Source organism: Gymnodraco acuticeps, unplaced genomic scaffold, assembly GCF_902827175.1.
Source record: "Gymnodraco acuticeps unplaced genomic scaffold, fGymAcu1.1, whole genome shotgun sequence".
Taxonomy (NCBI): domain Eukaryota; kingdom Metazoa; phylum Chordata; class Actinopteri; order Perciformes; family Bathydraconidae; genus Gymnodraco; species Gymnodraco acuticeps.
In genome coordinates this window covers 4,831-29,262 of record NW_022991190.1, presented here as the reverse complement: position 1 = coordinate 29,262, position 24,432 = coordinate 4,831, and the positions used below count along the sequence as shown (strand labels likewise).

General features: G+C 47.4%; 1 protein-coding gene across 1 annotated transcript in view; it reads right to left on the bottom strand.

Annotated features, from left to right (window-relative positions):
* LOC117561232 (laminin subunit gamma-1-like) overlaps nt 1–22,773 on the bottom strand; it is a 40,609-nt gene extending 17,836 nt beyond the window's left edge. The window contains exon 1 of the mRNA XM_034238523.1: nt 22,122–22,773. Coding sequence (XP_034094414.1) covers nt 22,122–22,494 — 373 coding nt within the window. The 5' untranslated portion in view covers nt 22,495–22,773. The remainder of the gene's footprint in view (nt 1–22,121) is intronic.
* Between the last annotated feature and the right edge of the window lie 1,659 nt (nt 22,774–24,432).

Below are 24,432 nucleotides of genomic sequence, written 5' to 3'. Positions count from 1 at the left end.
AGGTGAGGTTTTCATCAAAAAGTCTGTGACAACAAATGAAAAAAACTAAATTAATAACCAATTCAATTATACTTTAAAAAAAACTACCAACTAGGAACTTCGGATGTGGATTTTCAAAATAAGGGAGCTCTAAAATGTCTTTAAGGAGCTGCATTGCCTCTATAATCTGGTATTTTCATCAATGGGTTGAATCAATTACTTTTCAGAATAAAAGCACACCACCTCAAAGTGGCTGGGACAATATCAGGTTATTCTGTTGTGGATTTTCAAAATAAAAGCCCTCCTAAAGCCTCTCCATCCACTGTACGATCATCCAAGTGGAAAAGATGAACAAATATTTCATAATAAGTAACACACTTCCCCAGATTGAGTAATTTTCAGAGTAAAAGCACACCACCTCAGAGTGTCTGGGACAAAGTTGGGATATTCTGCTGTGTATTTTCAAAATAAAAGCCCTCTAAAATGACCTACAGAAATCCCTGTTACAATCCTAGTTTGGTCATTTCCACTCAGACGAAAACCAAGGAATTCTGTGATGTGGATTTTCAAAATAAAAGCCCTCTTCTAGCTCTCAAAGCCTCTCCATCAGCTGTACGATCGTTGAGTGGAAAAGATGAACAAAGGCCTGACGCTCATGTTTCAGCCGGAGATAAATCCGTCCTCACGTCTGCACCCTAATCATCTGTTCACACACACACGTCACTTTTTACCCCGTCCTCCTCCTGCCGGGTCTAAAATTACCCTGCATGCATCTGCTTGTCCCTGTAATGCATCCCCTCAGACTCAACGCCGTCTGTACACACGCAGAGAGACACACACACACACACTGCAGGATTCCCACACACACACTCCTTCCCACAGGACAGGAAGTGAGTACCAAGGGGTCAAAGGTCAAAGCTAAGCACCGCCCGGTGATCTGTTATGATGAGCTGCTGGAACAAAGTCTACACAGGAAACTCACGATCTAGCCATTGAGTTCCCGTCAGATTGTGTTTGAACTGCTCTTACATGAACACAAAACCACTAATCATCACGACAATGTTCTTCATCTCCTTTAAAGCTGTGAACTACGTCTCAGACTAGTAACTGAATATACAAAGAACACACACTGAACATGTCTCCAAAGCTAACGTGTTGTGGATTAGTGAACCAAAACAATTCAATCAGTTTAATCGTTTTATTTCTGGTCCTTTTCTTACTTTTTATCCAAGGATAATTCCCTGTATGTGTAAACCTACTTGGCTATAAACCTGTTTCTGCACTTGAACGCATCATCTGGGGGATTCCCAGTGTCCTGCTGACCCGGTGTGAACATGAGGGCGTGTGAACTTCAGCAGCAGACACTCAAAGCTCTCACCGTGTTGGAGGGTCCTTGAACGCACCTGCTCTCATCTGCAGCTTCATAGGAGACTCAGATCTTGTACTTGAGTAAAAGTAGAAGTACTCAGATCTTGTACTTGAGTAAAAGTAGAAGTACTCAGATCTTGTACTTGAGTAAAAGTAGAAGTACTCAGATCTTGTACTTGAGTAAAAGTAGAAGTACTCAGATCTTGTACTTGAGTAAAAGTAGAAGTACTCAGATCTTGTACTTGAGTAAAAGTAGAAGTACTCAGATCTTGTACTTGAGTAGAAGTAGAAGTACTCAGATCTTGTACTTGAGTAAAAGTAGAAGTACCAGAGTGTAGGAATACTCTGTTACAGTAAAAGTCCTGCATTCAAAATGTTCCTCAAGTGAAAGTAGAAAAGTATTCTCATCAAAATATAGTGAAAGACAGTACAAGTAGTCGTTGTGCAGATTGGTCCATTTCAGAATAATAGATATGATATGTTTTATAATGATTGATCATGAAAGTTTTCTCAAAGCTGGTGAAGGTGCAGCTAGTTTGAAGGACTTTGTATACTGCAGGGTAGCTGGTGGATTTACTCCAGGTGGAACTAAAGTCTGATTCAACACTTGATTAGATTTCACATCATTCATCCACATCTGTGAAGTAACTAAAGGTATTCAATACATGTAGTGGAGTAGAAGTACACAGTTTACCTCTGAACTGTAGAGGAGTAGAAGTACAAGTACCTCAAAATTGATCTTAAGTACTTGAGCAAATGTACCTTTACAGCTCTCTGTTTGAACCTTGCTGACTTCCTGTCTGCAGATGATATCCCCCTCCCCCCGATTCTATCTCACTGTTTAGTCTGAGCCGACATGAAGGTGCTGAGGTCTCTCCTCTTTACACAGAGCATTGAACACCATGGCCAGATGGGTTCCCAAAAAATCAAACATGCCTCAGATAAAAATGCAATTCGATGTCTTTTGACCCATTTTGTTCATTAACTCCGGATTGGTGTTCTGAGTCCTGAGTCTTTGGTGTTCGAGTCCTGAGTCTTTGGTGTTCGAGTCCTGAGTTTTTTGTGTTCGAGTCCTGAGTCTTTGGTGTTCGAGTCCTGAGTCTTTGGTGTTCGAGTCCTGAGTCTTTGGTGTTCGAGTCCTGAGTCTTTGGTGTTCGAGTCCTGAGTCTTTGGTGTTCGAGTCCTGAGTCTTTGGTGTTCGAGTCCTGAGTCTTTGGTGTTCGAGTCCTGATGTTTCTGATGTCATGTCTGCGTGCTGCGTTCACTGCCTGGAGGAACTATAAACCCTCGGCGTAGTTTTATCCGGTGGAAAGAGTCTCGGATGATGAAGGCGGTAATTACAGACACTGAGTACTTCCAGTGAAGGCATCATGTGATCCAGATGTCAGCAGGAATTACGTTTTAATAACAGACACTTTATGTAAACAAAGGACACGCTCCAACACGAACACTAACTCCAAATATATTTTACCCACAATGCACCTGCAAGTCCCCCACGCTGTCCAACATATAATCTATCATTTAGCAAATGCAAAACAGCAGGGAGGATTTATGTAAAGAGAAATATAAGAAGAGTTCATTTTCCCAGAATTTATCAAATGAAAGCGATTCAATTTTTCCGGTCAGATTTTTTCAGAACGCCATTAAAAGCACCACCAAGCAGACATTTCAAAATAAAAGACAGAATGTTACAACCTCAAATAAATCAGACCCTGAACCCTCGTAAAAGATTTTTTCACGAAAATATAAAAAATGTTGGAACTTTTTCATTACATTACATTACATTGCATTTAGCTGACGCTTTTGTCCAAAGCGACTTACAATAAGTACATTCGACCAGGAAGACACAACCTTGAAGAAAACAGAATCATATAAGTATATCAGGTTTCATAGAGCCAAACATTTCAAGTGCTACTCAACTGGCTTTAGGTAAGCCAGTCCTTTATTAGTATATAAGTGCTTTGTTAATAGTTCTAACGCTCGAAGTGGAGTCGAAAGAGATGAGTTTTCAGTTTGCGCCGGAAGATGTGCAAGCTATCTGCCGTCCTGATGTCAATGGGGAGCTCATTCCACCATCTTGGAGCCAGGATAGCAAACCCACGTGTTTTCGCCGATGGGAACTTGGGTCCCCCTCGCAGCGAGGGCGCAACGAGTCGTTTGGCTTATGCAGAGCGTAGTGCACGCGCTGGGGTGTACGGTTTAACCATGTCCTGGATGTAGGAAGGGCCAGATCCATTCGCAGCACGGTAAGCAAGTACCAGTGTCTTGAAGTGGATTCTAGCAGTTACCGGAAGCCAGTGAAGGGAGCGGAGGAGCGGAGTGGTGTGGGAGAATTTAGGAAGGTTGAAAACCAGACGAGCCGCTGCATTCTGGATGAGCTGCAGAGGTCGGATGGCACATGCAGGTAGACCAGCCAGGAGGGAGTTGCAGTAGTCTAGGCGTGAGATGACGAGAGCCTGGACCAGAACCTGAGTCGCTTTCTGAGTCAGCTGGGGACGTATCTTCCTGATGTTGTAAAGCGTGTATCTGCAGCAACGGGTTGTAGCAGCGATGTTTGCAGTGAAGGACAGGTTGTTATCTAGGGTCACACCCAGATTCCTTGCAGTCTGAGTCGGGGAAACAACTGAGGTGCCGATGTTGATTGTCAGGTCAAGAGTGGGACAATCTTTTCCCGGGAGGAAGAGCAGCTCAGTCTTGTCAAGGTTGAGCTTGAGGTGGTGAGCAGACATCCACTGAGAGATGTCAGCTAGACAAGCAGAGATGCGTGCGACGACCTGGGTCTCTGAGCGGGGAAAGGACAGAATTAATTGGGTGTCGTCAGCGTAGCAGTGGTATGAAAAACCATGCGGGCTAATGACTGATCCGAGCGAGTTTGTGTACAGGGAGAAGAGGAGGGGACCAAGAACAGAGCCCTGAGGGACCCCCGTAGTTAATTGACAAGGGTCGGACTCAGACCCTCTCCAAGTCACCCTGTAGGTACGGTCTTTCAGGTATGAGGTGAGGAGGGAAAGTGCAGAGCCAGAAACTCTAAGTTTTTGGAGAGTGCGAAGGAGGATCTGATGATTCACCGTGTCGAATGCAGCAGACAGGTCCAACAGGATGATGACAGAGGAGAGGGATGCAGTTTTGGCAGTGTGCAGTTCCTCCGTGACAGCAATGAGAGCAGTTTCTGTGGAGTGACCTGCCTTGAAACCAGACTGGTGCGGATCCAGAAGGTTGTTCTGATTGAGATAACAGGAGAGTTGTTTAAAGACAGCGCGTTCAAGTGATTTAGACAGGAACGGGAGGAGAGAGACAGGCCTGTAGTTTATAACATCAGACGGGTTGAGAGTGGGTTTCTTTAGGAGAGGGTTTACTCTTGCCTCCTTGAGACTGTTTGGAAAGTGACCAGAAGTTAGAGAAGTGTTGATGAAATGGGTGAGAAACGGTAGAATATCAGGAGCGATAGTCTGAAGGAGGTTTGAAGGGATAGGGTCCAGAGGACAGGTGGTAGGGCGGGCAGAGGTAATGAGGGTAAGAACCTCACTTGGAGAGAGAGGGGAAAAGGAGGTTAGTGTGTGGGTGGAAGGAGGGTCTGGTGACCCAGCGGTGAGTAAAGGTGAGTCAGAAAAAGAAGAGCGAATATCATTAACCTTTTTTTCAAAGTGGGTAACAAAGTCGCTTGACAGAAGTGAGGAGGGGGGAGGGGCTTTTGGAGGGTCCAAGAGGGTGGAGAAGATGGAAAATAGTTTTTTAGGATTGGAATAGGAAGATTGGATCTTATCTTGAAAGAAAGTGCTTTTTGCCTGAGAGATCGAAGCAGAGAAAGAGGAGAGGAGAGCTTGATAGGTTAGGAGCTCGTCACGGTGTTTGGATTTCCACCATTTCCGCTCTGCTGCCCTAAGGACGGTTCTATTAGCACGCAGTGCATCATTTAGCCAGGGAGCCGGAGGGGACTGACGAGCCTGCCGAGATGTCAGAGGACAGAGCGAGTCCAGAGTGGATGAGAGAGTAGAGGAGAGTTTCTGCAGCAGAGTTTGGAGGCAGTAGTTGGAACGAATCAGAGGAAGGGAGGGCTGAGAGCACCGACGAGGCAAAGGTAGAGGGAGAGAGGGAGCGAAGGTTACGGCGGACAAGTGTAGGATGGGAAGAGATTAGTTTGTTATGTTTGGAAAGGGATAGAGAGAATGAAATGAAGAAGTGATCGGATGTGTGGAGCGGGTTTACAGAGAGGTTAGAAGTAGCGCAGTTTTTCACACAAACAAACCTGTGAAACATGACCTCTTTGGCGCAGGGACTTATGGGTAAAAATGGTTAAACATCAAGTGAAGTTTCCCCAGAAAACACACAGACTGTGAACGCCCCACCAGCCCAGTGTGCGAAAAGGTGCAGCGGTGACCCTGAACGCACCACAGGCTTTTAATTAGCACTTGGTGACAAGAATGCGGAGTCTGTACTTCAAAGTGATGAGGGGGGTAAATAAAGAGCCCCACTCCCACCTGGAGATGTTAATGAGAGTTTCAGCTTCACAACGAACCTCCCCGCCAAAATAAAAGCCCCTTCTCAGGTGAGGCATTAAGCTCAGCTAAGTGTCCAGAAAGGGTGATTCAAGAATCCTTCACTCACGAAGAGGAGAATTAACTCCGTTTATGAATCGTCTTCCAGCTTCAGAAACCTCCCTCCATGATTAAAAGAGTAGCACACTCCACAGGACACAGCATGAAGGACATTTTAGTTCAGATCTACTGCAATGAGGATACAGAACAATAAGCTCTTTAGAGAATGCAGAAATGTCTCTGAAGTCTGTTTCTCTATGAAAGAACTGAATTAAAGTGAATATGTTTGGACGTTTAGACGCACGCATAGCATGAAGGTATGTCATCAGGTTGTCTCTGCGCCGCCCCCAGGTCAGACCTCAGAGAGAGGCAGGAGGGATGCGTTATCTCAATGAAATGTCATCGGGACCTGCAGCCGGATGTTAGCATCTGGAAGCTCAAGGTTACAGAGATATCTGAGGGCCCTGAACGCCCCGTGCCAGACCTCCTACTCTGTGTATACAAAAAGAAATATTAAACAAACCCAAATATTATTTATCTGCAAATAAACATTAAGGAAATCTGTGAAAATCCATAATAATGAAGACAGCCAGTAAAAGCTGAGTCATATATTACATATAACACATACTGTATCAGCGGAGCTTCTAGAAAGATATTAGGAGTTTTATTGGGGAATAATTAGCTTAGCTATTTAACCTTTGACCCAGTTCATCATTTTCCTCTTCTCACTGTCTCCTTTCCCACGGCACAGGTCTATGGCCTGGGTTCTGCTGCTCTCTCTCTTGAGGAGGGGCAGCTTGGGTTCTGCTGCTATCTCTCTGAAGGAGGAGCAGCTTGGGTTCTGCTGCTATCTCTCTTGAGGAGGGGCAGCTTGGGTTCTGCTGCTATCTCTCTTGAGGAGGGGCAGCTTGGGTTCTGCTGCTATCTCTCTGAAGGAGGGGCAGCTTGGGTTCTGCTGCTATCTCTCTTGAGGAGGGGCAGCTTGGGTTCTGCTGCTATCTCTCTTGAGGAGGGGCAGCTTGGGTTCTGCTGCTCTCTCTCTGAAGGAGGGGCAGCTTGGGTTCTGCTGCTATCTCTCTGAAGGAGGGGCAGCTTGGGTTCTGCTGCTCTCTCTCTGAAGGAGGAGCAGCTTGGGTTCTGCTGCTATCTCTCTGAAGGAGGAGCAGCTTGGGTTCTGCTGCTATCTCTCTTGAGGAGGGGCAGCTTGGGTTCTGCTGCTATCTCTCTGGAGGAGGAGCAGCTTGGGTTCTGCTGCTATCTCTCTGAAGGAGGAGCAGCTTGGGTTCTGCTGCTCTCTCTCTGAAGGAGGGGCAGCTTGGGTTCTGCTGCTCTCTCTCTTGAGGAGGGGCAGCTTGGGTTCTGCTGCTATCTCTCTTGAGGAGGGGCAGCTTGGGTTCTGCTGCTCTCTCTCTTGAGGAGGGGCAGCTTGGGTTCTGCTGCTATCTCTCTGAAGGAGGGGCAGCTTGGGTTCTGCTGCTATCTCTCTTGAGGAGGGGCAGCTTGGGTTCTGCTGCTCTCTCTCTGAAGGAGGGGCAGCTTGGGTTCTGCTGCTATCTCTCTGAAGGAGGGGCAGCTTGGGTTCTGCTGCTATCTCTCTTGAGGAGGGGCAGCTTGGGTTCTGCTGCTATCTCTCTGAAGGAGGGGCAGCTTGGGTTCTGCTGCTATCTCTCTTGAGGAGGGGCAGCTTGGGTTCTGCTGCTCTCTCTCTGAAGGAGGGGCAGCTTGGGTTCTGCTGCTATCTCTCTGAAGGAGGGGCAGCTTGGGTTCTGCTGCTCTCTCTCTTGAGGAGGGGCAGCTTGGGTTCTGCTGCTCTCTCTCTGAAGGAGGGGCAGCTTGGGTTCTGCTGCTCTCTCTCTTGAGGAGGAGCAGCTTGGGTTCTGCTGCTATCTCTCTGAAGGAGGGGCAGCTTGGGTTCTGCTGCTATCTCTCTTGAGGAGGAGCAGCTTGGGTTCTGCTGCTATCTCTCTTGAGGAGGAGCAGCTTGGGTTCTGCTGCTATCTCTCTTGAGGAGGGACAGCTTGGGTTCTGCTGCTATCTCTCTTGAGGAGGGGCAGCTTGGGTTCTGCTGCTCTCTCTCTGAAGGAGGAGCAGCTTGGGTTCTGCTGCTCTCTCTCTTGAGGAGGGGCAGCTTGGGTTCTGCTGCTATCTCTCTGAAGGAGGAGCAGCTTGGGTTCTGCTGCTATCTCTCTTGAGGAGGGGCAGCTTGGGTTCTGCTGCTATCTCTCTTGAGGAGGAGCAGCTTGGGTTCTGCTGCTATCTCTCTGAAGGAGGAGCAGCTTGGGTTCTGCTGCTCTCTCTCTTGAGGAGGGGCAGCTTGGGTTCTGCTGCTATCTCTCTGAAGGAGGAGCAGCTTGGGTTCTGCTGCTATCTCTCTTGAGGAGGGGCAGCTTGGGTTCTGCTGCTATCTCTCTTGAGGAGGAGCAGCTTGGGTTCTGCTGCTATCTCTCTGAAGGAGGAGCAGCTTGGGTTCTGCTGCTCTCTCTCTTGAGGAGGGGCAGCTTGGGTTCTGCTGCTATCTCTCTGAAGGAGGAGCAGCTTGGGTTCTGCTGCTATCTCTCTTGAGGAGGGGCAGCTTGGGTTCTGCTGCTCTCTCTCTGAAGGAGGGGCAGCTTGGGTTCTGCTGCTATCTCTCTGAAGGAGGGGCAGCTTGGGTTCTGCTGCTCTCTCTCTGAAGGAGGAGCAGCTTGGGTTCTGCTGCTCTCTCTCTGAAGGAGGGGCAGCTTGGGTTCTGCTGCTATCTCTCTGAAGGAGGAGCAGCTTGGGTTCTGCTGCTATCTCTCTTGAGGAGGAGCAGCTTGGGTTCTGCTGCTATCTCTCTTGAGGAGGAGCAGCTTGGGTTCTGCTGCTATCTCTCTTGAGGAGGAGCAGCTTGGGTTCTGCTGCTATCTCTCTTGAGGAGGAGCAGCTTGGGTTCTGCTGCTATCTCTCTGAAGGAGGGGCAGCTTGGGTTCTGCTGCTATCTCTCTGGAGGAGGGGCAGCTTGGGTTCTGCTGCTCTCTCTCTGAAGGAGGAGCAGCTTGGGTTCTGCTGCTCTCTCTCTGAAGGAGGGGCAGCTTGGGTTCTGCTGCTCTCTCTCTGAAGGAGGAGCAGCTTGGGTTCTGCTGCTCTCTCTCTGAAGGAGGGGCAGCTTGGGTTCTGCTGCTCTCTCTCTGAAGGAGGAGCAGCTTGGGTTCTACTGCTCTCTCTCTGAAGGAGGGGCAGCTTGGGTTCTGCTGCTCTCTCTCTGAAGGAGGAGCAGCTTGGGTTCTGCTGCTCTCTCTCTGAAGGAGGGGCAGCTTGGGTTCTGCTGCTCTCTCTCTGAAGGAGGAGCAGCTTGGGTTCTGCTGCTCTCTCTCTGAAGGAGGGGCAGCTTGGGTTCTGCTGCTCTCTCTCTGAAGGAGGGGCAGCTTGGGTTCTGCTGCTATCTCTCTGGAGGAGGAGCAGCTTGGGTTCTGCTGCTATCTCTCTGAAGGAGGGGCAGCTTGGGTTCTGCTGCTCTCTCTCTGAAGGAGGGGCAGCTTGGGTTCTGCTGCTATCTCTCTGGAGGAGGAGCAGCTTGGGTTCTGCTGCTCTCTCTCTGAAGGAGGAGCAGCTTGGGTTCTGCTGCTATCTCTCTGGAGGAGGAGCAGCTTGGGTTCTGCTGCTCTCTCTCTGAAGGAGGGGCAGCTTGGGTTCTGCTGCTCTCTCTCTGAAGGAGGAGCAGCTTGGGTTCTGCTGCTCTCTCTCTGAAGGAGGGGCAGCTTGGGTTCTGCTGCTCTCTCTCTGAAGGAGGAGCAGCTTGGGTTCTGCTGCTATCTCTCTGAAGGAGGGGCAGCTTGGGTTCTGCTGCTCTCTCTCTGAAGGAGGAGCAGCTTGGGTTCTGCTGCTCTCTCTCTGAAGGAGGGGCAGCTTGGGTTCTGCTGCTATCTCTCTTGAGGAGGAGCAGCTTGGGTTCTGCTGCTCTCTCTCTTGAGGAGGGGCAGCTTGGGTTCTGCTGCTCTCTCTCTGAAGGAGGAGCAGCTTGGGTTCTGCTGCTATCTCTCTTGAGGAGGGGCAGCTTGGGTTCTGCTGCTCTCTCTCTGAAGGAGGGGCAGCTTGGGTTCTGCTGCTCTCTCTCTGAAGGAGGAGCAGCTTGGGTTCTGCTGCTATCTCTCTGAAGGAGGGGCAGCTTGGGTTCTGCTGCTCTCTCTCTGAAGGAGGGGCAGCTTGGGTTCTGCTGCTCTCTCTCTTGAGGAGGGGCAGCTTGGGTTCTGCTGCTCTCTCTCTGAAGGAGGGGCAGCTTGGGTTCTGCTGCTCTCTCTCTTGAGGAGGGGCAGCTTGGGTTCTGCTGCTCTCTCTCTGAAGGAGGAGCAGCTTGGGTTCTGCTGCTCTCTCTCTTGAGGAGGGGCAGCTTGGGTTCTGCTGCTCTCTCTCTGAAGGAGGGGCAGCTTGGGTTCTGCTGCTATCTCTCTTGAGGAGGAGCAGCTTGGGTTCTGCTGCTCTCTCTCTGAAGGAGGAGCAGCTTGGGTTCTGCTGCTCTCTCTCTTGAGGAGGGGCAGCTTGGGTTCTGCTGCTCTCTCTCTGAAGGAGGGGCAGCTTGGGTTCTGCTGCTATCTCTCTTGAGGAGGAGCAGCTTGGGTTCTGCTGCTCTCTCTCTGAAGGAGGAGCAGCTTGGGTTCTGCTGCTATCTCTCTGAAGGAGGGGCAGCTTGGGTTCTGCTGCTCTCTCTCTGAAGGAGGGGCAGCTTGGGTTCTGCTGCTCTCTCTCTGAAGGAGGGGCAGCTTGGGTTCTGCTGCTATCTCTCTGAAGGAGGGGCAGCTTGGGTTCTGCTGCTCTCTCTCTTGAGAAGGGGCAGCTTGGGTTCTGCTGCTATCTCTCTGAAGGAGGGGGAGCTTGGGTTCTGCTGCTCTCTCTCTGAAGGAGGAGCAGCTTGGGTTCTGCTGCTATCTCTCTGAAGGAGGGGGAGCTTGGGTTCTGCTGCTATCTCTCTGAAGGAGGAGCAGCTTGGGTTCTGCTGCTATCTCTCTGAAGGAGGAGCAGCTTGGGTTCTGCTGCTATCTCTCTGAAGGAGGAGCAGCTTGGGTTCTGCTGCTCTCTCTCTGAAGGAGGGGCAGCTTGGGTTCTGCTGCTATCTCTCTTGAGGAGGGGCAGCTTGGGTTCTGCTGCTCTCTCTCTGAAGGAGGGGCAGCTTGGGTTCTGCTGCTCTCTCTCTGAAGGAGGAGCAGCTTGGGTTCTGCTGCTATCTCTCTTGAGGAGGGGCAGCTTGGGTTCTGCTGCTATCTCTCTTGAGGAGGGGCAGCTTGGGTTCTGCTGCTCTCTCTCTTGAGGAGGGGCAGCTTGGGTTCTGCTGCTCTCTCTCTGAAGGAGGGGCAGCTTGGGTTCTGCTGCTATCTCTCTTGAGGAGGAGCAGCTTGGGTTCTGCTGCTATCTCTCTTGAGGAGGAGCAGCTTGGGTTCTGCTGCTATCTCTCTTGAGGAGGGGCAGCTTGGGTTCTGCTGCTCTCTCTCTGAAGGAGGGGCAGCTTGGGTTCTGCTGCTATCTCTCTTGAGGAGGAGCAGCTTGGGTTCTGCTGCTATCTCTCTTGAGGAGGAGCAGCTTGGGTTCTGCTGCTATCTCTCTCTGAAGGAGGAGCAGCTTGGGTTCTGCTGCTATCTCTCTTGAGGAGGGGCAGCTTGGGTTCTGCTGCTATCTCTCTTGAGGAGGAGCAGCTTGGGTTCTGCTGCTATCTCTCTTGAGGAGGAGCAGCTTGGGTTCTGCTGCTATCTCTCTTGAGGAGGGGCAGCTTGGGTTCTGCTGCTCTCTCTCTGAAGGAGGGGCAGCTTGGGTTCTGCTGCTATCTCTCTTGAGGAGGAGCAGCTTGGGTTCTGCTGCTATCTCTCTTGAGGAGGAGCAGCTTGGGTTCTGCTGCTATCTCTCTCTGAAGGAGGAGCAGCTTGGGTTCTGCTGCTATCTCTCTTGAGGAGGGGCAGCTTGGGTTCTGCTGCTATCTCTCTTGAGGAGGAGCAGCTTGGGTTCTGCTGCTATCTCTCTTGAGGAGGGGCAGCTTGGGTTCTGCTGCTATCTCTCTCTTGAGGAGGAGCAGCTTGGGTTCTGCTGCTCTCTCTCTGAAGGAGGGGCAGCTTGGGTTCTGCTGCTATCTCTCTTGAGGAGGAGCAGCTTGGGTTCTGCTGCTATCTCTCTTGAGGAGGGGCAGCTTGGGTTCTGCTGCTATCTCTCTCTTGAGGAGGGGCAGTTTGGGTTCTGCTGCTATCTCTCTTGAGGAGGGGCAGCTTGGGTTCTGCTGCTATCTCTCTTGAGGAGGGGCAGCTTGGGTTCTGCTGCTATCTCTCTTGAGGAGGGGCAGCTTGGGTTCTGCTGCTCTCTCTCTTGAGGAGGAGCAGCTTGGGTTCTGCTGCTCTCTCTCTGAAGGAGGGGCAGCTTGGGTTCTGCTGCTATCTCTCTTGAGGAGGAGCAGCTTGGGTTCTGCTGCTCTCTCTCTGAAGGAGGGGCAGCTTGGGTTCTGCTGCTATCTCTCTTGAGGAGGGGCAGCTTGGGTTCTGCTGCTCTCTCTCTTGAGGAGGAGCAGCTTGGGTTCTGCTGCTCTCTCTCTGAAGGAGGAGCAGCTTGGGTTCTGCTGCTATCTCTCTGAAGGAGGGGCAGCTTGGGTATCACTGCTATCTCTCTTGAGGGGGAGGCAGCTTGGGTATCACTGCTATCTCTCTTGAGGGGGGGCAGATTGGGTATCACTGCTATCTCTCTTGAGGGGGGGCAGCTTGGATATCACTGCTATCTCTCTTAAGGGGGGGCAGCTTGGGTATCACTGCTATCTCTCTTAAGGGGGGGAAGCTTGGGTATCACTGCTATCTCTCTTAAGGGGGGGCAGCTGGGACATCACTGCTATCTCTCTTGAGGGGGGGCAGATTGGGTATCACTGCTATCTCTCTTGAGGGGGGGCAGCTTGGATATCACTGCTATCTCTCTTAAGGGGGGGCAGCTTGGGTATCACTGCTATCTCTCTTAAGGGGGGGAAGCTTGGGTATCACTGCTATCTCTCTTAAGGGGGGGGCAGCTTGGGTATCACTGCCATCTCTCTTAAGGGGGGGCAGCTTGGACATCACTGCTATCTCTCTTAAGGGGGGGAAGCTTGGACATCACTGCTATCTCTCTTGAGGGGGGGCAGCTGGGACATCACTGCTATCTCTCTTAAGGGGGGGCAGCTTGGGTATCACTGATATCTCTCTTAAGGGGGGGAAGCTGGGACATCACTGCTATCTCTCTTAAGGGGGGGCAGCTGGGACATCACTGCTATCTCTCTTAAGGGGGGGCAGCTTGGGCGCATTGTTGTTGCCAGGCTATGACTGAGCATAAGCCGTCATGAGGTAGTTTGCTGTTCAAGGACATCTAGAAGCACTTCTTTTTAGGAACGTAGGTTCCCTGGAGCACGTTCTTCCCTATGGACCACAGCTCTGGTTAGATTCAGGGTCCATAATGTTTAGTCTCGCTGATGAAGAATGTTCATTATTACACTCTGAACTAGTTCAAACCTGGAGCTGCAGAAGAGTCCTTCAGAACTGATTGTATCTCAACCGTGTGGTCAGACACATGACTTGTCTTGTGAATTGCTCTGTCGGAGGAGGACTTCAGTTTGTCATCTCAATATCTCCACTGCTGAGCTCGTGGTGATAGAGACTTGAAACTTCAATTTTATGAAAAAGGTCATAATTTTAAGATTTTCTGAAAAAGGTCATAATTTTAAGGATTTTCAGAAAAAAAGTCAGGATTTTTGTGTTTTTCGGGAGAAAAAAAGTCCAAATGTTTAGATGTTCAGAATATTGAGAAAAGTCAACATTTTGAGAGAAAAAAATACAACATTTTCAGAAAAAAAATGAATTTTCAGAAAGAAAGTCAGTTTTTTTCAGAATTTTTTGAGAAAAGAAAGAATTTGCAGAAAGAATTTGTTGATTTTCTGAGAAATGTCCAAATTTATGAAATGACTGTATCTGTGTCCTATATATATATTCATGTTGCTCTGTTGGAGGAGGACTTCAGTTTGTCATCCATCTCCACTGCAGCTGCTGAGCTCGTGGTGAGAGAGACTTGGATCTGTGTTACGGGAAAGTCTGCATGTTGTTGTGAGGGCGCAGCGCCCCGTGACCCGGTGCAGACTAAACTCTGGATATAAACCAAAACATTAGGAAACAATGAGCAGATGAGTTAAATACAAAACATACAAAGCTACTACGCAGGACTTTTACCTTTAGCAGAGTATTCCCACACTGTGACTTTAGTACTTTTACTTCCGTTTCATATTGACTTTGTTGTGATGAAAGAATCCTTCACTGTCTCTCAAATAACATCCTTTAAAACAACAGCAGATTTTGATGAATTTGATCATAAACTATGATTTTTCTCTGACAGAAGAAGTGCATTCTGGGAAAACTGTTGACATTAAAATGGCACTACCTTTTAAACACAGATTCAAACTTCCTTCATCACATGTATAAATGTATGTATATTTTCTTGTGTAAAGATACATATATACATTATTTCATTTATGCTATGCTTGTTGGTATGCGCTGTACAAGGACAATAAAGGAATTCGATTAATTCATTCAATTGAAATGCACTGTGGGAGGAAATGCATTGTGGGAACAACGCCAACAGCAGCAGTGCATTGTGGGAAGAACGCCAACAGCATTGCATCATGGGAAACGCCTGCAGAGAGTTTCTCGAGCCGCTCCTCGTCTGCAGGCTTTCCATCCGCCATAAAAAAGTCCACGTTTTGAGTTTCTTCTGTCAGGAAGGCCAGCTGTTCAAATTATACTGATGTGAGAGAGCGTGGGTGAGGGGGGGGGGGGGGGGGGAGAGATGGGGTGAGGGGGGGGGGGGGGGGGGAGTGTGTATTGTTGTGAGTCAGGAATGAGCTCAGCGTGGGAAACGACTGCAGGACATTACAGCCAAACAGCTGGAGCCAGAATCATGCAGCCGACCCAGTCTGTACAGAAACATGGAGTCTGGGTTCAGTTTCAACAGGAACTCTAATCCAGTTTCTCCAAGTACTCACATCTTGGAAAAGTAGAAGTACTCAGATCTGGTACTTGAGTAGAAGTAGAAGTACTCAGATCTTGTGCTTGAGTAAAAGTAGAAGTACTCGGATCTTGTGCTTGAGTAAAAGTAGAAGTACTCAGATCTTGTACTTGAGTAAAAGTAGAAGTACTCAGATCTTGTACTTGAGTAAAAGTAGAAGTACTCAGATCTTGTGCTTGAGTAAAAGTAGAAGTACTCAGATCTTGTGCTTGCGTAAAAGTAGAAGTACTCAGATCTTGTACTTGAGTAAAAGTAGAAGTACTCAGATCTTTTACTTGAGTAAAAGTAGAAGTACTCAGATCTTGTACTTGAATAAAAGTAGAAGTACTCAGATCTTGTGCTTGAGTAAAAGTAGAAGTACTCAGATCTTGTACTTGAGTAAAAGTAGAAGTACTCAGATCTTGTACTTGAGTAAAAGTAGAAGTACTCAGATCTTGTTCTTGAGTAAAAGTAGAAGTACTCAGATCTTGTTCTTGAGTAAAAGTAGAAGTACTCAGATCTTGTACTTGAGTAGAAGTACTCAGATCTTGTACTTGAGTAGAAGTACTCAGATCTTGTACTTGAGTAAAAAGTGATGTTATTGTTCTGCAGGAAGACTTTTAGTTTTTCATCTTTTGAAGATTTCAGCTTCAGACTTCAAAGAGTACGCTCTGATACTGCAGTGAGAACCACCCCACACACACACACTTCCCCCCCACACACCCCCCCCCCCCCTCTGTCAGACAGCTGTTTTCACATGACTCTCATCCTGCAGTAACCTCATGTCTAATTCATTCAAAAACACCCTGAAAACAAATCCAGAAAGCTCATCATTCGTCAAATAAATACTGGAAAAATAATAGTATAACCCTGAACGGTATAACCCTGAACGGAATAACCCTGAACGGAATAACCCTGAATGGAATAACCCTGAACGGTATAACCCTGAACGGTATAACCCTGAATGGAATAACCCTGAATGGAATAACCCTGAACGGTATAACCCTGAATGGAATAACCCTGAACGGTATAACCCTGAACGGTATAACCCTGAACGGAATAACCCTGAACGGTATAACCCTGAACGGAATAACCCTGAACGGAATAACCCTGAACGGAATAACCTGCGCTCTCCTCGTTGGAAAAGCTTATTCATTTACAAAATACAGTTTTAATCGAGCGTTGATTTATAAAACTCTTTCCTGATTTGAGACCGTTGTGTTCTGGATGGACGTCGCTCGAGCAGGACTGAGCCCCAATACTCTTTCTTTTACCAGAACGCACCAGACTCCATCCAACATTCAGCCAACTTAAGGCGGTTTCTTGGGTTGTTTGTTTTGTCCGTCAGCAGGATTGGGAAATACTTCTGGTCCAAATGTGATCAAAGTTGCTGGAAACCTCCTGAGCTCTCGTTGGAAATCGGGTCCACTAAATACAGTTATAGTACATCGTGGATTCAGCAAACGTTTTCCTGATTCTAGACCGTTGTTGGACATGTTGGATAGAAGTGAGAACCAATACTTTTCCATCGACCAAAACGCAGCAGACTGAGCCAAATGTAACCCGTTTTGTAATCAAACAAAGGAGCTGCTTGTGTTTCAACTTCTTCTGTGATCTTATAAAAAAGCCCTTTTCGACTCCGAGCTCCTCCTGAGAGCTTGAGGTTGAGTTTCAGCCGTGTCTCTGAAAGCAGAACGAGGCCCCTGCGTCCATCTGCAGGTTTCTTCTTCTTCTTCTCTTTGTGGCTCCTTCGTGTCCGGACACGTCGTCTTTCCTGCCGCTTCAAAGACCCGCCGCTCCACAAAAACTTCCAGCTTCCTGAGATTAAAGCGTCCAAAGCCTCAGAGAACTTTATCAGCCTCTCAGGATCAGGAGGAACTCGACACGGGTCCTGTGATTGTTGGATAACGTGCCGAGTATTGTTCCAATGTTTCTGCAGACTTTAAGGAATAACGTTTAATATTTCTGTGATAAAATGTCTGAAAGAACTAGCCCTAGAGTTGCATTAAGTCGGTAACGGTGCCTCTCAGACGACAGTGTGTTAACGTCGTTGTAGGTATTACAAGATATATATAATAAAACAGATACAGAGCCGGGGTAAAGAAAGCGGGAAATAAACAGAGAATACAAAAGAACAATTGGAAAAAGTCCACGTTTATTTCTCGTTAATCCGTTTCTTATGGATATTATCTCCTCATTTTCATTTGCAGTAACGTTGTGTGCCAGAAGCTGTGATGAACTGAGCTTGTATGCAGTTTAAGGCCACATCTTTCAACAACACTTTTACATCTTGGAGCTTTAAAAAATAAATGATATTAGAGAAACAAGCTGAGCTAACGTTAACCTTTTAGTTCGTAGCCCCTCGGTCCAGTTTCCTCTGGGAAAACACTGATAAACTGCTTTATTCAGTGTTTTTATCCGTTAGTCATTTTGTTTTAGAGATGAGGCGACTTTTGGGGATAATTAGGGTTCCTCTAAATCTCTCCTGCATGTCGGGAGTTTACAGTGAACGAAAAAGCAGTGAGCAAATGTTAGCCTTTAGCTCGTAGCCCCTCTGTCCACGGGAGAAACTCTGATTTAAAACAGGAAACTGCTTATTCAGTTGTTTACTATAATTCAACTCATAAAGGCATTTGTTTTAGAGACGAGTGGACTTTTTAGGATAATTCAGCTTCAAGTAAAATCTTCCTTCACGTCTGGATCTGAAGATATCAGAAGAACAAGCTAAGCTAACGTTAGCCTTTAGCTCGTAGCCCCTTGATCCAGTTTCCTCTGGGAAAACACTGATTTTAAACATGTAAAACAAGTTCAACTCATCAAGTCATTTGTTTTAGAGACGATGCGACTTTTTAGGATAATTCAGCTTCAAGTAAAATCTTCCTTCACGTCTGGATCTGAAGATATCAGAGAAACAAGCTAAGCTAACGTTAGCGGCAGCCAAGCAACATGCAGGAAGAAACTGATTTAAAACCTCAAACTGAAACCTTATTCCCTGTTTCCCGCTTTATTTCAGACGCTATCAAACTCCAGTGTTTACAATTGATTTCATTTGAGACCCATAAAGACAGAAATTAAAGATAGCACGCAGTGGCATAACACGGTTGTGATTGGCCCCGGTGCAAATATTGTTTGGGTTATAATGCTGCCGAACTTCCTGCTGCTAGCTACAGTACAGTACAGGTTGATTCAACAGTTCGCTCGTCACGCAAGGTATCACATGACATGAAAGGGAGCAAGGTCATTGGACAGACAAATTACAAATTAATTTAGGTTGCTCGGTTACTTTGAAGACTGCGTGAACCGGTCAGTGCCATTGGGGCCCCTGGCCGGCTCGGTGTCGATAGTTACGCCACTGATAGCCCGTTTAAAATCGTCTTTACAAAGTTATTTACCGCTCGGATAAGACGTTTCAATCATCATCCAGTTCATAAACAGAGAGATGACTTTCTTCCCAACGTGCTGAGAAAAAACAACTCATTTTGGCAGAAATGGACCAAATATTTACAATCCTTCCAAACAGGAAACAAACTCTTGATGAAAACTCAACGAGCTCTCAGGCTTTCAGCCGAACCACTTCCTGTCGCGCGGACAGACGTTTGGATTAGGTTTACTGAAAGATGTAATTACACAATCACAACTAAAAACCCTCAGACTGCTGCTGACTCCTAGAGAACAGGACTACATTACCCAGAAGTCTGTGCAGCTTTCACAGGAGAGTTCAGGATCATGACTTCCTGTTTACAGCACATTTTCCCAGCGTTTTACAAAATAAGAGCGTTATATATTTTCATTCATTTGCCTTTCATAATTATAATAAGGCTTAAATGTTATCCGTGCTGTTTGAAACGTTTTCCTCTATTGTGCTATTAACTATTCAGTCTCGACTTCCTGTTGCTGCTGTGTTTTCAGAATAAGAGCGTCAGACCATAGCTCTTCCCTGCCTCCCTGCCCTCTGTCCCACTCCCTCGGGGTAATACACTCTTATCTTATCTTTAGCATCAGCTGAGTAAAAACCTCTCCTCCTGCGTGCGCTGGTGTTTCTCCTCAGAACAAAGCCCCGCTGTAATTAAAGAGAAAACAGAAACAATGCAAACAGGGCCCGGAGGAGGAGGAGGAGGAGGAGGAGGAGGAGGAGGAGGAGGAGGAGGAGGAGGAGGGAGAACCCGGCGTGTAATTAAGAGCATTTCCATGTGAAGACGAGGCTTTAATCGGAGCACCTGAGGCTCGGAGACAGCAGCATGACCGAGCCTCGCAGGAATGCGGGTTAAAAACAGCCCGGGGCCACAGAGATAGACAGGTATTTTTAAAAAGGCTCCGGGGAACTAAAAACAGAGCGATGGGGGGGGGGGTGCGCAGATATCTGACATGAGACATCAGCTCTGAGTTGTACAGGCTGATGTAATGCTGGAGAGAATCTAATGGTGTCTAAAAACTGGGGTGAATAACTCGTTTTATTTGATCCCATTTCTTTTGGAGGGTTCCCTTGTCCCGTGTGAGGGGCTAAGGCTTGTCCCGTGTGAGGGGCTAAGGCTCGTCCCGTGTGAGGGGCTAAGGCTCGTCCCGTGTGAGGGGCTAAGGCTCGTCCCGTGTGAGGGGCTAAGGCTCGTCCCGTGTGAGGGGCTAGGGCTCGTCCCGTGTGGGGGGCTAAGGCTCGTCCCGTGTGAGGGGCTAAGGCTCGTCCCGTGTGAGGGGCTAAGGCTCGTCCCGTGTGAGGGGCTAAGGCTCGTCCCGTGTGAGGGGCTAGGCTCGTCCCGTGTGAGGGGCTAGGCTCATCCCGTGTGAGGGGCTAGGGCTTGTCCCGTGTGAGGGGCTAGGGCTTGTCCCGTGTGAGGGGCTAGGGCTTGTCCCGTGTGAGGGGCTAGGGCTTGTCCCGTGTGAGGGGCTAGGGCTTGTCCCGTGTGAGAGGCTAGGGCTTGTCCCGTGTGAGAGGCTAGGGCTTGTCCCGTGTGAGAGGCTAGGGCTTGTCCCGTGTGAGAGGCTAGGGCTTGTCCCGTGTGAGGGGCTAGGGCTTGTCCCGTGTGAGGGGCTAAGGTCAGCGGGGGAAGCACTCTGTGACTGTAGAGCCGTATGTAGATGTGTGATATTGGGTTGTAGAGATCAACTTTGATTGATTTGAGTTCAGAGCCCGATGTGATCTCACGTGGGGCGGATCAGTAAAACACCAACTCCTCCCCTTAGTTCTGTTGGCAAACCAAAGTCACTCCATATGCAGTTAAGGGTAAGTTAGAGGAGGGTTGAATACGCATGGTGTGTGCTGCATTCAAACCCGACATTACGGTCACGATATTTGTTCAAAAATATGAAAGAAATTCTGTAGATTTTGACGATGTGTTGATTAAGTCGACGGATCTGTGTTTCTCCACGAAGAATCACACGTTTGTGTTTTAGCATGAGATGAAACACTTAAGAAATCTTAACTAAAACTTCAATGACTGAGCAGTCGACTAAGGGAAGGCAAACTGGGCAAAACTATTGTGTTAAACCAAAGTGAGGGTTATTTGGTCTGGAATCCAAAAGATATTCACTTTCAATTTGATATAGAACAGAGAAAAGCAGCAAATCCACATTTACTGACATCTCGTCAACCAAGTAACCCTAAACCTGAACAGGAGTTACTTCTCCCTGATCAGACGTGGCGCTGTAAACAAGAGTCTAGAACAAATGAAAAGAATAAAGAAGTCGCTCTTTGTTAAACGCTCAGAAGCTCACAGAGTTTGGCTGCAGGTACACATTATACTAAGATTTGGTGTAGAACATATTGGAAAGCATCCCAGAGTCCACAGTGATGCGTTTGAATGTCAGAAGATATTCACTTTAGTATAGAACAGAAGCAGTTGATGGGAGAGGCTGGAGACACACTTCACTGTAGCAGGGGGATGAGTCAGAGCCGTGTTGCAGCTGGGAGGCTTTGAGGCGTAACTTCACTGTAAAGAATCAGACCTGGAGTCCAACGTGTGTTTTAATGCCCGTCCGTCTGTTCCTCAGGTCAGGCAGGAACCGTCATGCTGTACTTATTCTACAAACCAGACGTCTGCTGCACACTGCCTCTGTTATTTACCTCCGAGGGATGACTGAGGTGCCCCCAACACACACACACACCACACACACACACACACACACACACACACAACAACACACACACACACACACACACACACACACACACACACACAACACACACACACACACACACACACACCCAAAACACACACAACACACACACACACACACACACACACACACCACACACACACACCACACACACACACACACACACACACACACACACACACACACACACACACACAACACACACACACACACACACACACACACACACACACACACACACAATCCAAAACGTAACTTTAAGCAGAGTTAAACCCTCCCGTTTTATCTCCACACAACAACCAGACTCCCTGGAAGACTCCACTGTTTCAAAGCGTTCCCTCTGCTGTGCCAGTCTTCAAACCATGTCACAGCTGTAGATGTTTTTTTTTAGAATTGTACATATGTTGTCTTCAATTCGGCACACAGCTTTAACACTCAGTAGAAGTTTAAATGGTAAAGCTTTCACATAACAACTGTTCCTACAGGTGGTAATGCTGCTCGCTGAGGTGTGTGTAGAAGTAGAGGCAAAGCGGATGTGTAAAGTTTAAATTCACCATTAAGACTATAGATTTATGGTATGGATGATGGATTATGGTATGCCGAATTAAACAGAGGGTCCTCATTAGGCGTGACATATACATGGTTTTGCCGATGTATGCAGGTGGTTTAATCAGAAATCGAGAAAACCTTAAATTGACAGTTTTCAATGTGAGGTTCGACAACTAAAAGATGGAATTCACCCTAAAAAGTAAATATTTAAGGTATTTTATGCATGCCGAATTAAATAGAAGGTCCTTATACTGCATGAAATATGTATGGTTATGATCATTTAAGCAGGTGGTTTAATCAGTAATCGAGAACACCTTAAATTGACAGTTTCCACATTGAGGTTTTGCATCTACAAGTGGAATTCACCCTAAAAAGTTTAGATGTAAGGTACTTTATGCTTGCCGAATTAAAGAGTGCGTCTTTAAACTGCATGAAATACATCTGGTTGTGTTGATCTATGCAAGTGGTTTGATCAGAAATCGAGAACACTTTAAATTGACAGTTTTCACAGTGCGGTTCGGCGAGGTGGATTGCTCGCAGAGAAAAAGGGTCTGTTTTCGGGCACCACAGACTGTATAAATATAAAAAGGCACTTACCGAGGTGCAGCGTGAGGTTGATGGAGTTGGGGTACTGGATCCCCGCCAGCATGGTCTGGCTCTGCCACCAGGTGGTTTCCTGCTGGTTGTTGTAGTCGGTCAGGTACCCGGCGCTGTGGTGGTTCGACGGGTCTCCGGAGGCGCAGATGTGGCAGGACTTGGTGACCCCGGTGGCTCCGGTCTGCACGCAGTACTCCTCCGGTGGAGATCCGCAGGTGTTGGTCGACACCACCGTCACGTTAAAGGCTGCGTTCACGAACTCGGGCATGCATCGTTGCGCGCGGAGCTCATCGTCCGAACACTCATCCATCGCGGCGCGAGCGCACAGGAACACCCAGCTCGCGGCCACCAGAGCCCGGATCAAAACCCGCATTCTGCTCTACAGACTCAGGGGGAGGACAAACTAAAAATAAAAAAAGTGTCCTAAAAAGTTACAACAAGTTGTCCAAGAAGAACAACAAGTGGTCCGAACTGATTTCTGTGTCTCTCCAGAGGGTCGTCTCTCCTCTCCAGGCCGCGAACAGAGCCTCAATCCCGGCTGCTGCTGCTGCTGTTGCTGCTGAGTGTGAGAGTGTGTGTGTATGTGTGTGTGTCGGAGCTCTTTGTGTCCGCCGCCATGCAGCTCCAAACTCCAGCAGGAAGAGACTGAGGATACACCCCCCCACCCTGCTACTGCGCAGCTCCGAGGCGCAGAGGAACCGGACACTTCCGTCCCCAAACTGAGATTAAAAATATCTTTATTATCTTATCCTGCTGCAAAATAAGCTTTGAAAACTAAAGCAATACTTTAAAACACTTCAAAAACTTTGGAGAAATCCTGAAAAGTTTCCTCTTGAACTTTTATCTGTATTTACTCTGACTAATAAACTAGTAAACTAATGCAACGGTTTAAAAAACGTCACAGAACATCCCGCAGGAGTCCCCACATGATCATGTATCTTTATTTGACCTCCTTGCAGAAAAATACACTTTAGAAATGAAACACAACTTTTATAACTGACTCAAACTTCAAAGAAATCTCCTCAAAAAGTGAATAAACCAGTGAAAACACATCAAACTAATGCAACACCTTATTATAACGTAATACAACATGAGAACAAATCCAGCAAAGTCACACAATTATCATTTTTAATCTCCTGTAGACAAATACACTTTGTCTCTATGTAGTGTCTCTACTTTAAAGAGTCCTCTCCTGCTGATGTTCAGGTGTATATCAGTATGTAGTGTCTCTACTTTAAAGAGTCCTCTCCTGCTGATGTTCAGGTGTATATCAGTATGTAGTGTCTCTACTTTAAAGAGTCCTCTCCTGCTGATGTTCAGGTGTATATCAGTATGTAGTGTCTCTACTTTAAAGAGTCCTCTCCTGCTGATGTTCAGGTGTATATCAGTATGTAGTGTCTCTACTTTAAAGAGTCCTCTCCTGCTGATGTTCAGGTGTATATCAGTATGTAGTGTCTCTACTTTAAAGAGTCCTCTCCTGCTGACGTTCAGGTGTATATCAGTATGTAGTGTCTCTACTTTAAAGAGTCCTCTCCTGCTGACGTTCAGGTGTATATCAGTATGTAGTGTCTCTACTTTAAAGAGTCCTCTCCTGCTGACGTTCAGGTGTATATCAGTATGTAGTGTCTCTACTTTAAAGAGTCCTCTCCTGCTGACGTTCAGGTGTATATCAGTATGTAGTGTCTCTACTTTAAAGAGTCCTCTCCTGCTGATGTTCAGGTGTATATCAGTATGTAGTGTCTCTACTTTATAAGAGTCCTCTCCTGCTGATGTTCAGGTGTATATCAGTATGTAGTGTCTCTACTTTAAAGAGTCCTCTCCTGCTGATGTTCAGGTGTATATCAGTATGTAGTGTCTCTACTTTAAAGAGTCCTCTCCTGCTGATGTTCAGGTGTATATCAGTATGTAGTGGTCTCTACTTTAAAGAGTCCTCTCCTGCTGATGTTCAGGTGTATATCAGTATGTAGTGTCTCTACTTTAAAGAGTCCTCTCCTGCTGATGTTCAGGTGTATATCAGTATGTAGTGTCTCTTTAAAGAGTCCTCTCCTGCTGATGTTCAGGTGTATATCAGTATGTCGTGTCTCTACTTTAAAGAGTCCTCTCCTGCTGATGTTCAGGTGTATATCAGTATGTAGTGTCTCTACTTTAAAGAGTCCTCTCCTGCTGACGTTCAGGTGTATATCAGTATGTAGTGTCTCTACTTTAAAGAGTCCTCTCCTGCTGACGTTCAGGTGTATATCAGTATGTAGTGTCTCTACTTTAAAGAGTCCTCTCCTGCTGACGTTCAGGTGTATATCAGTATGTAGTGTCT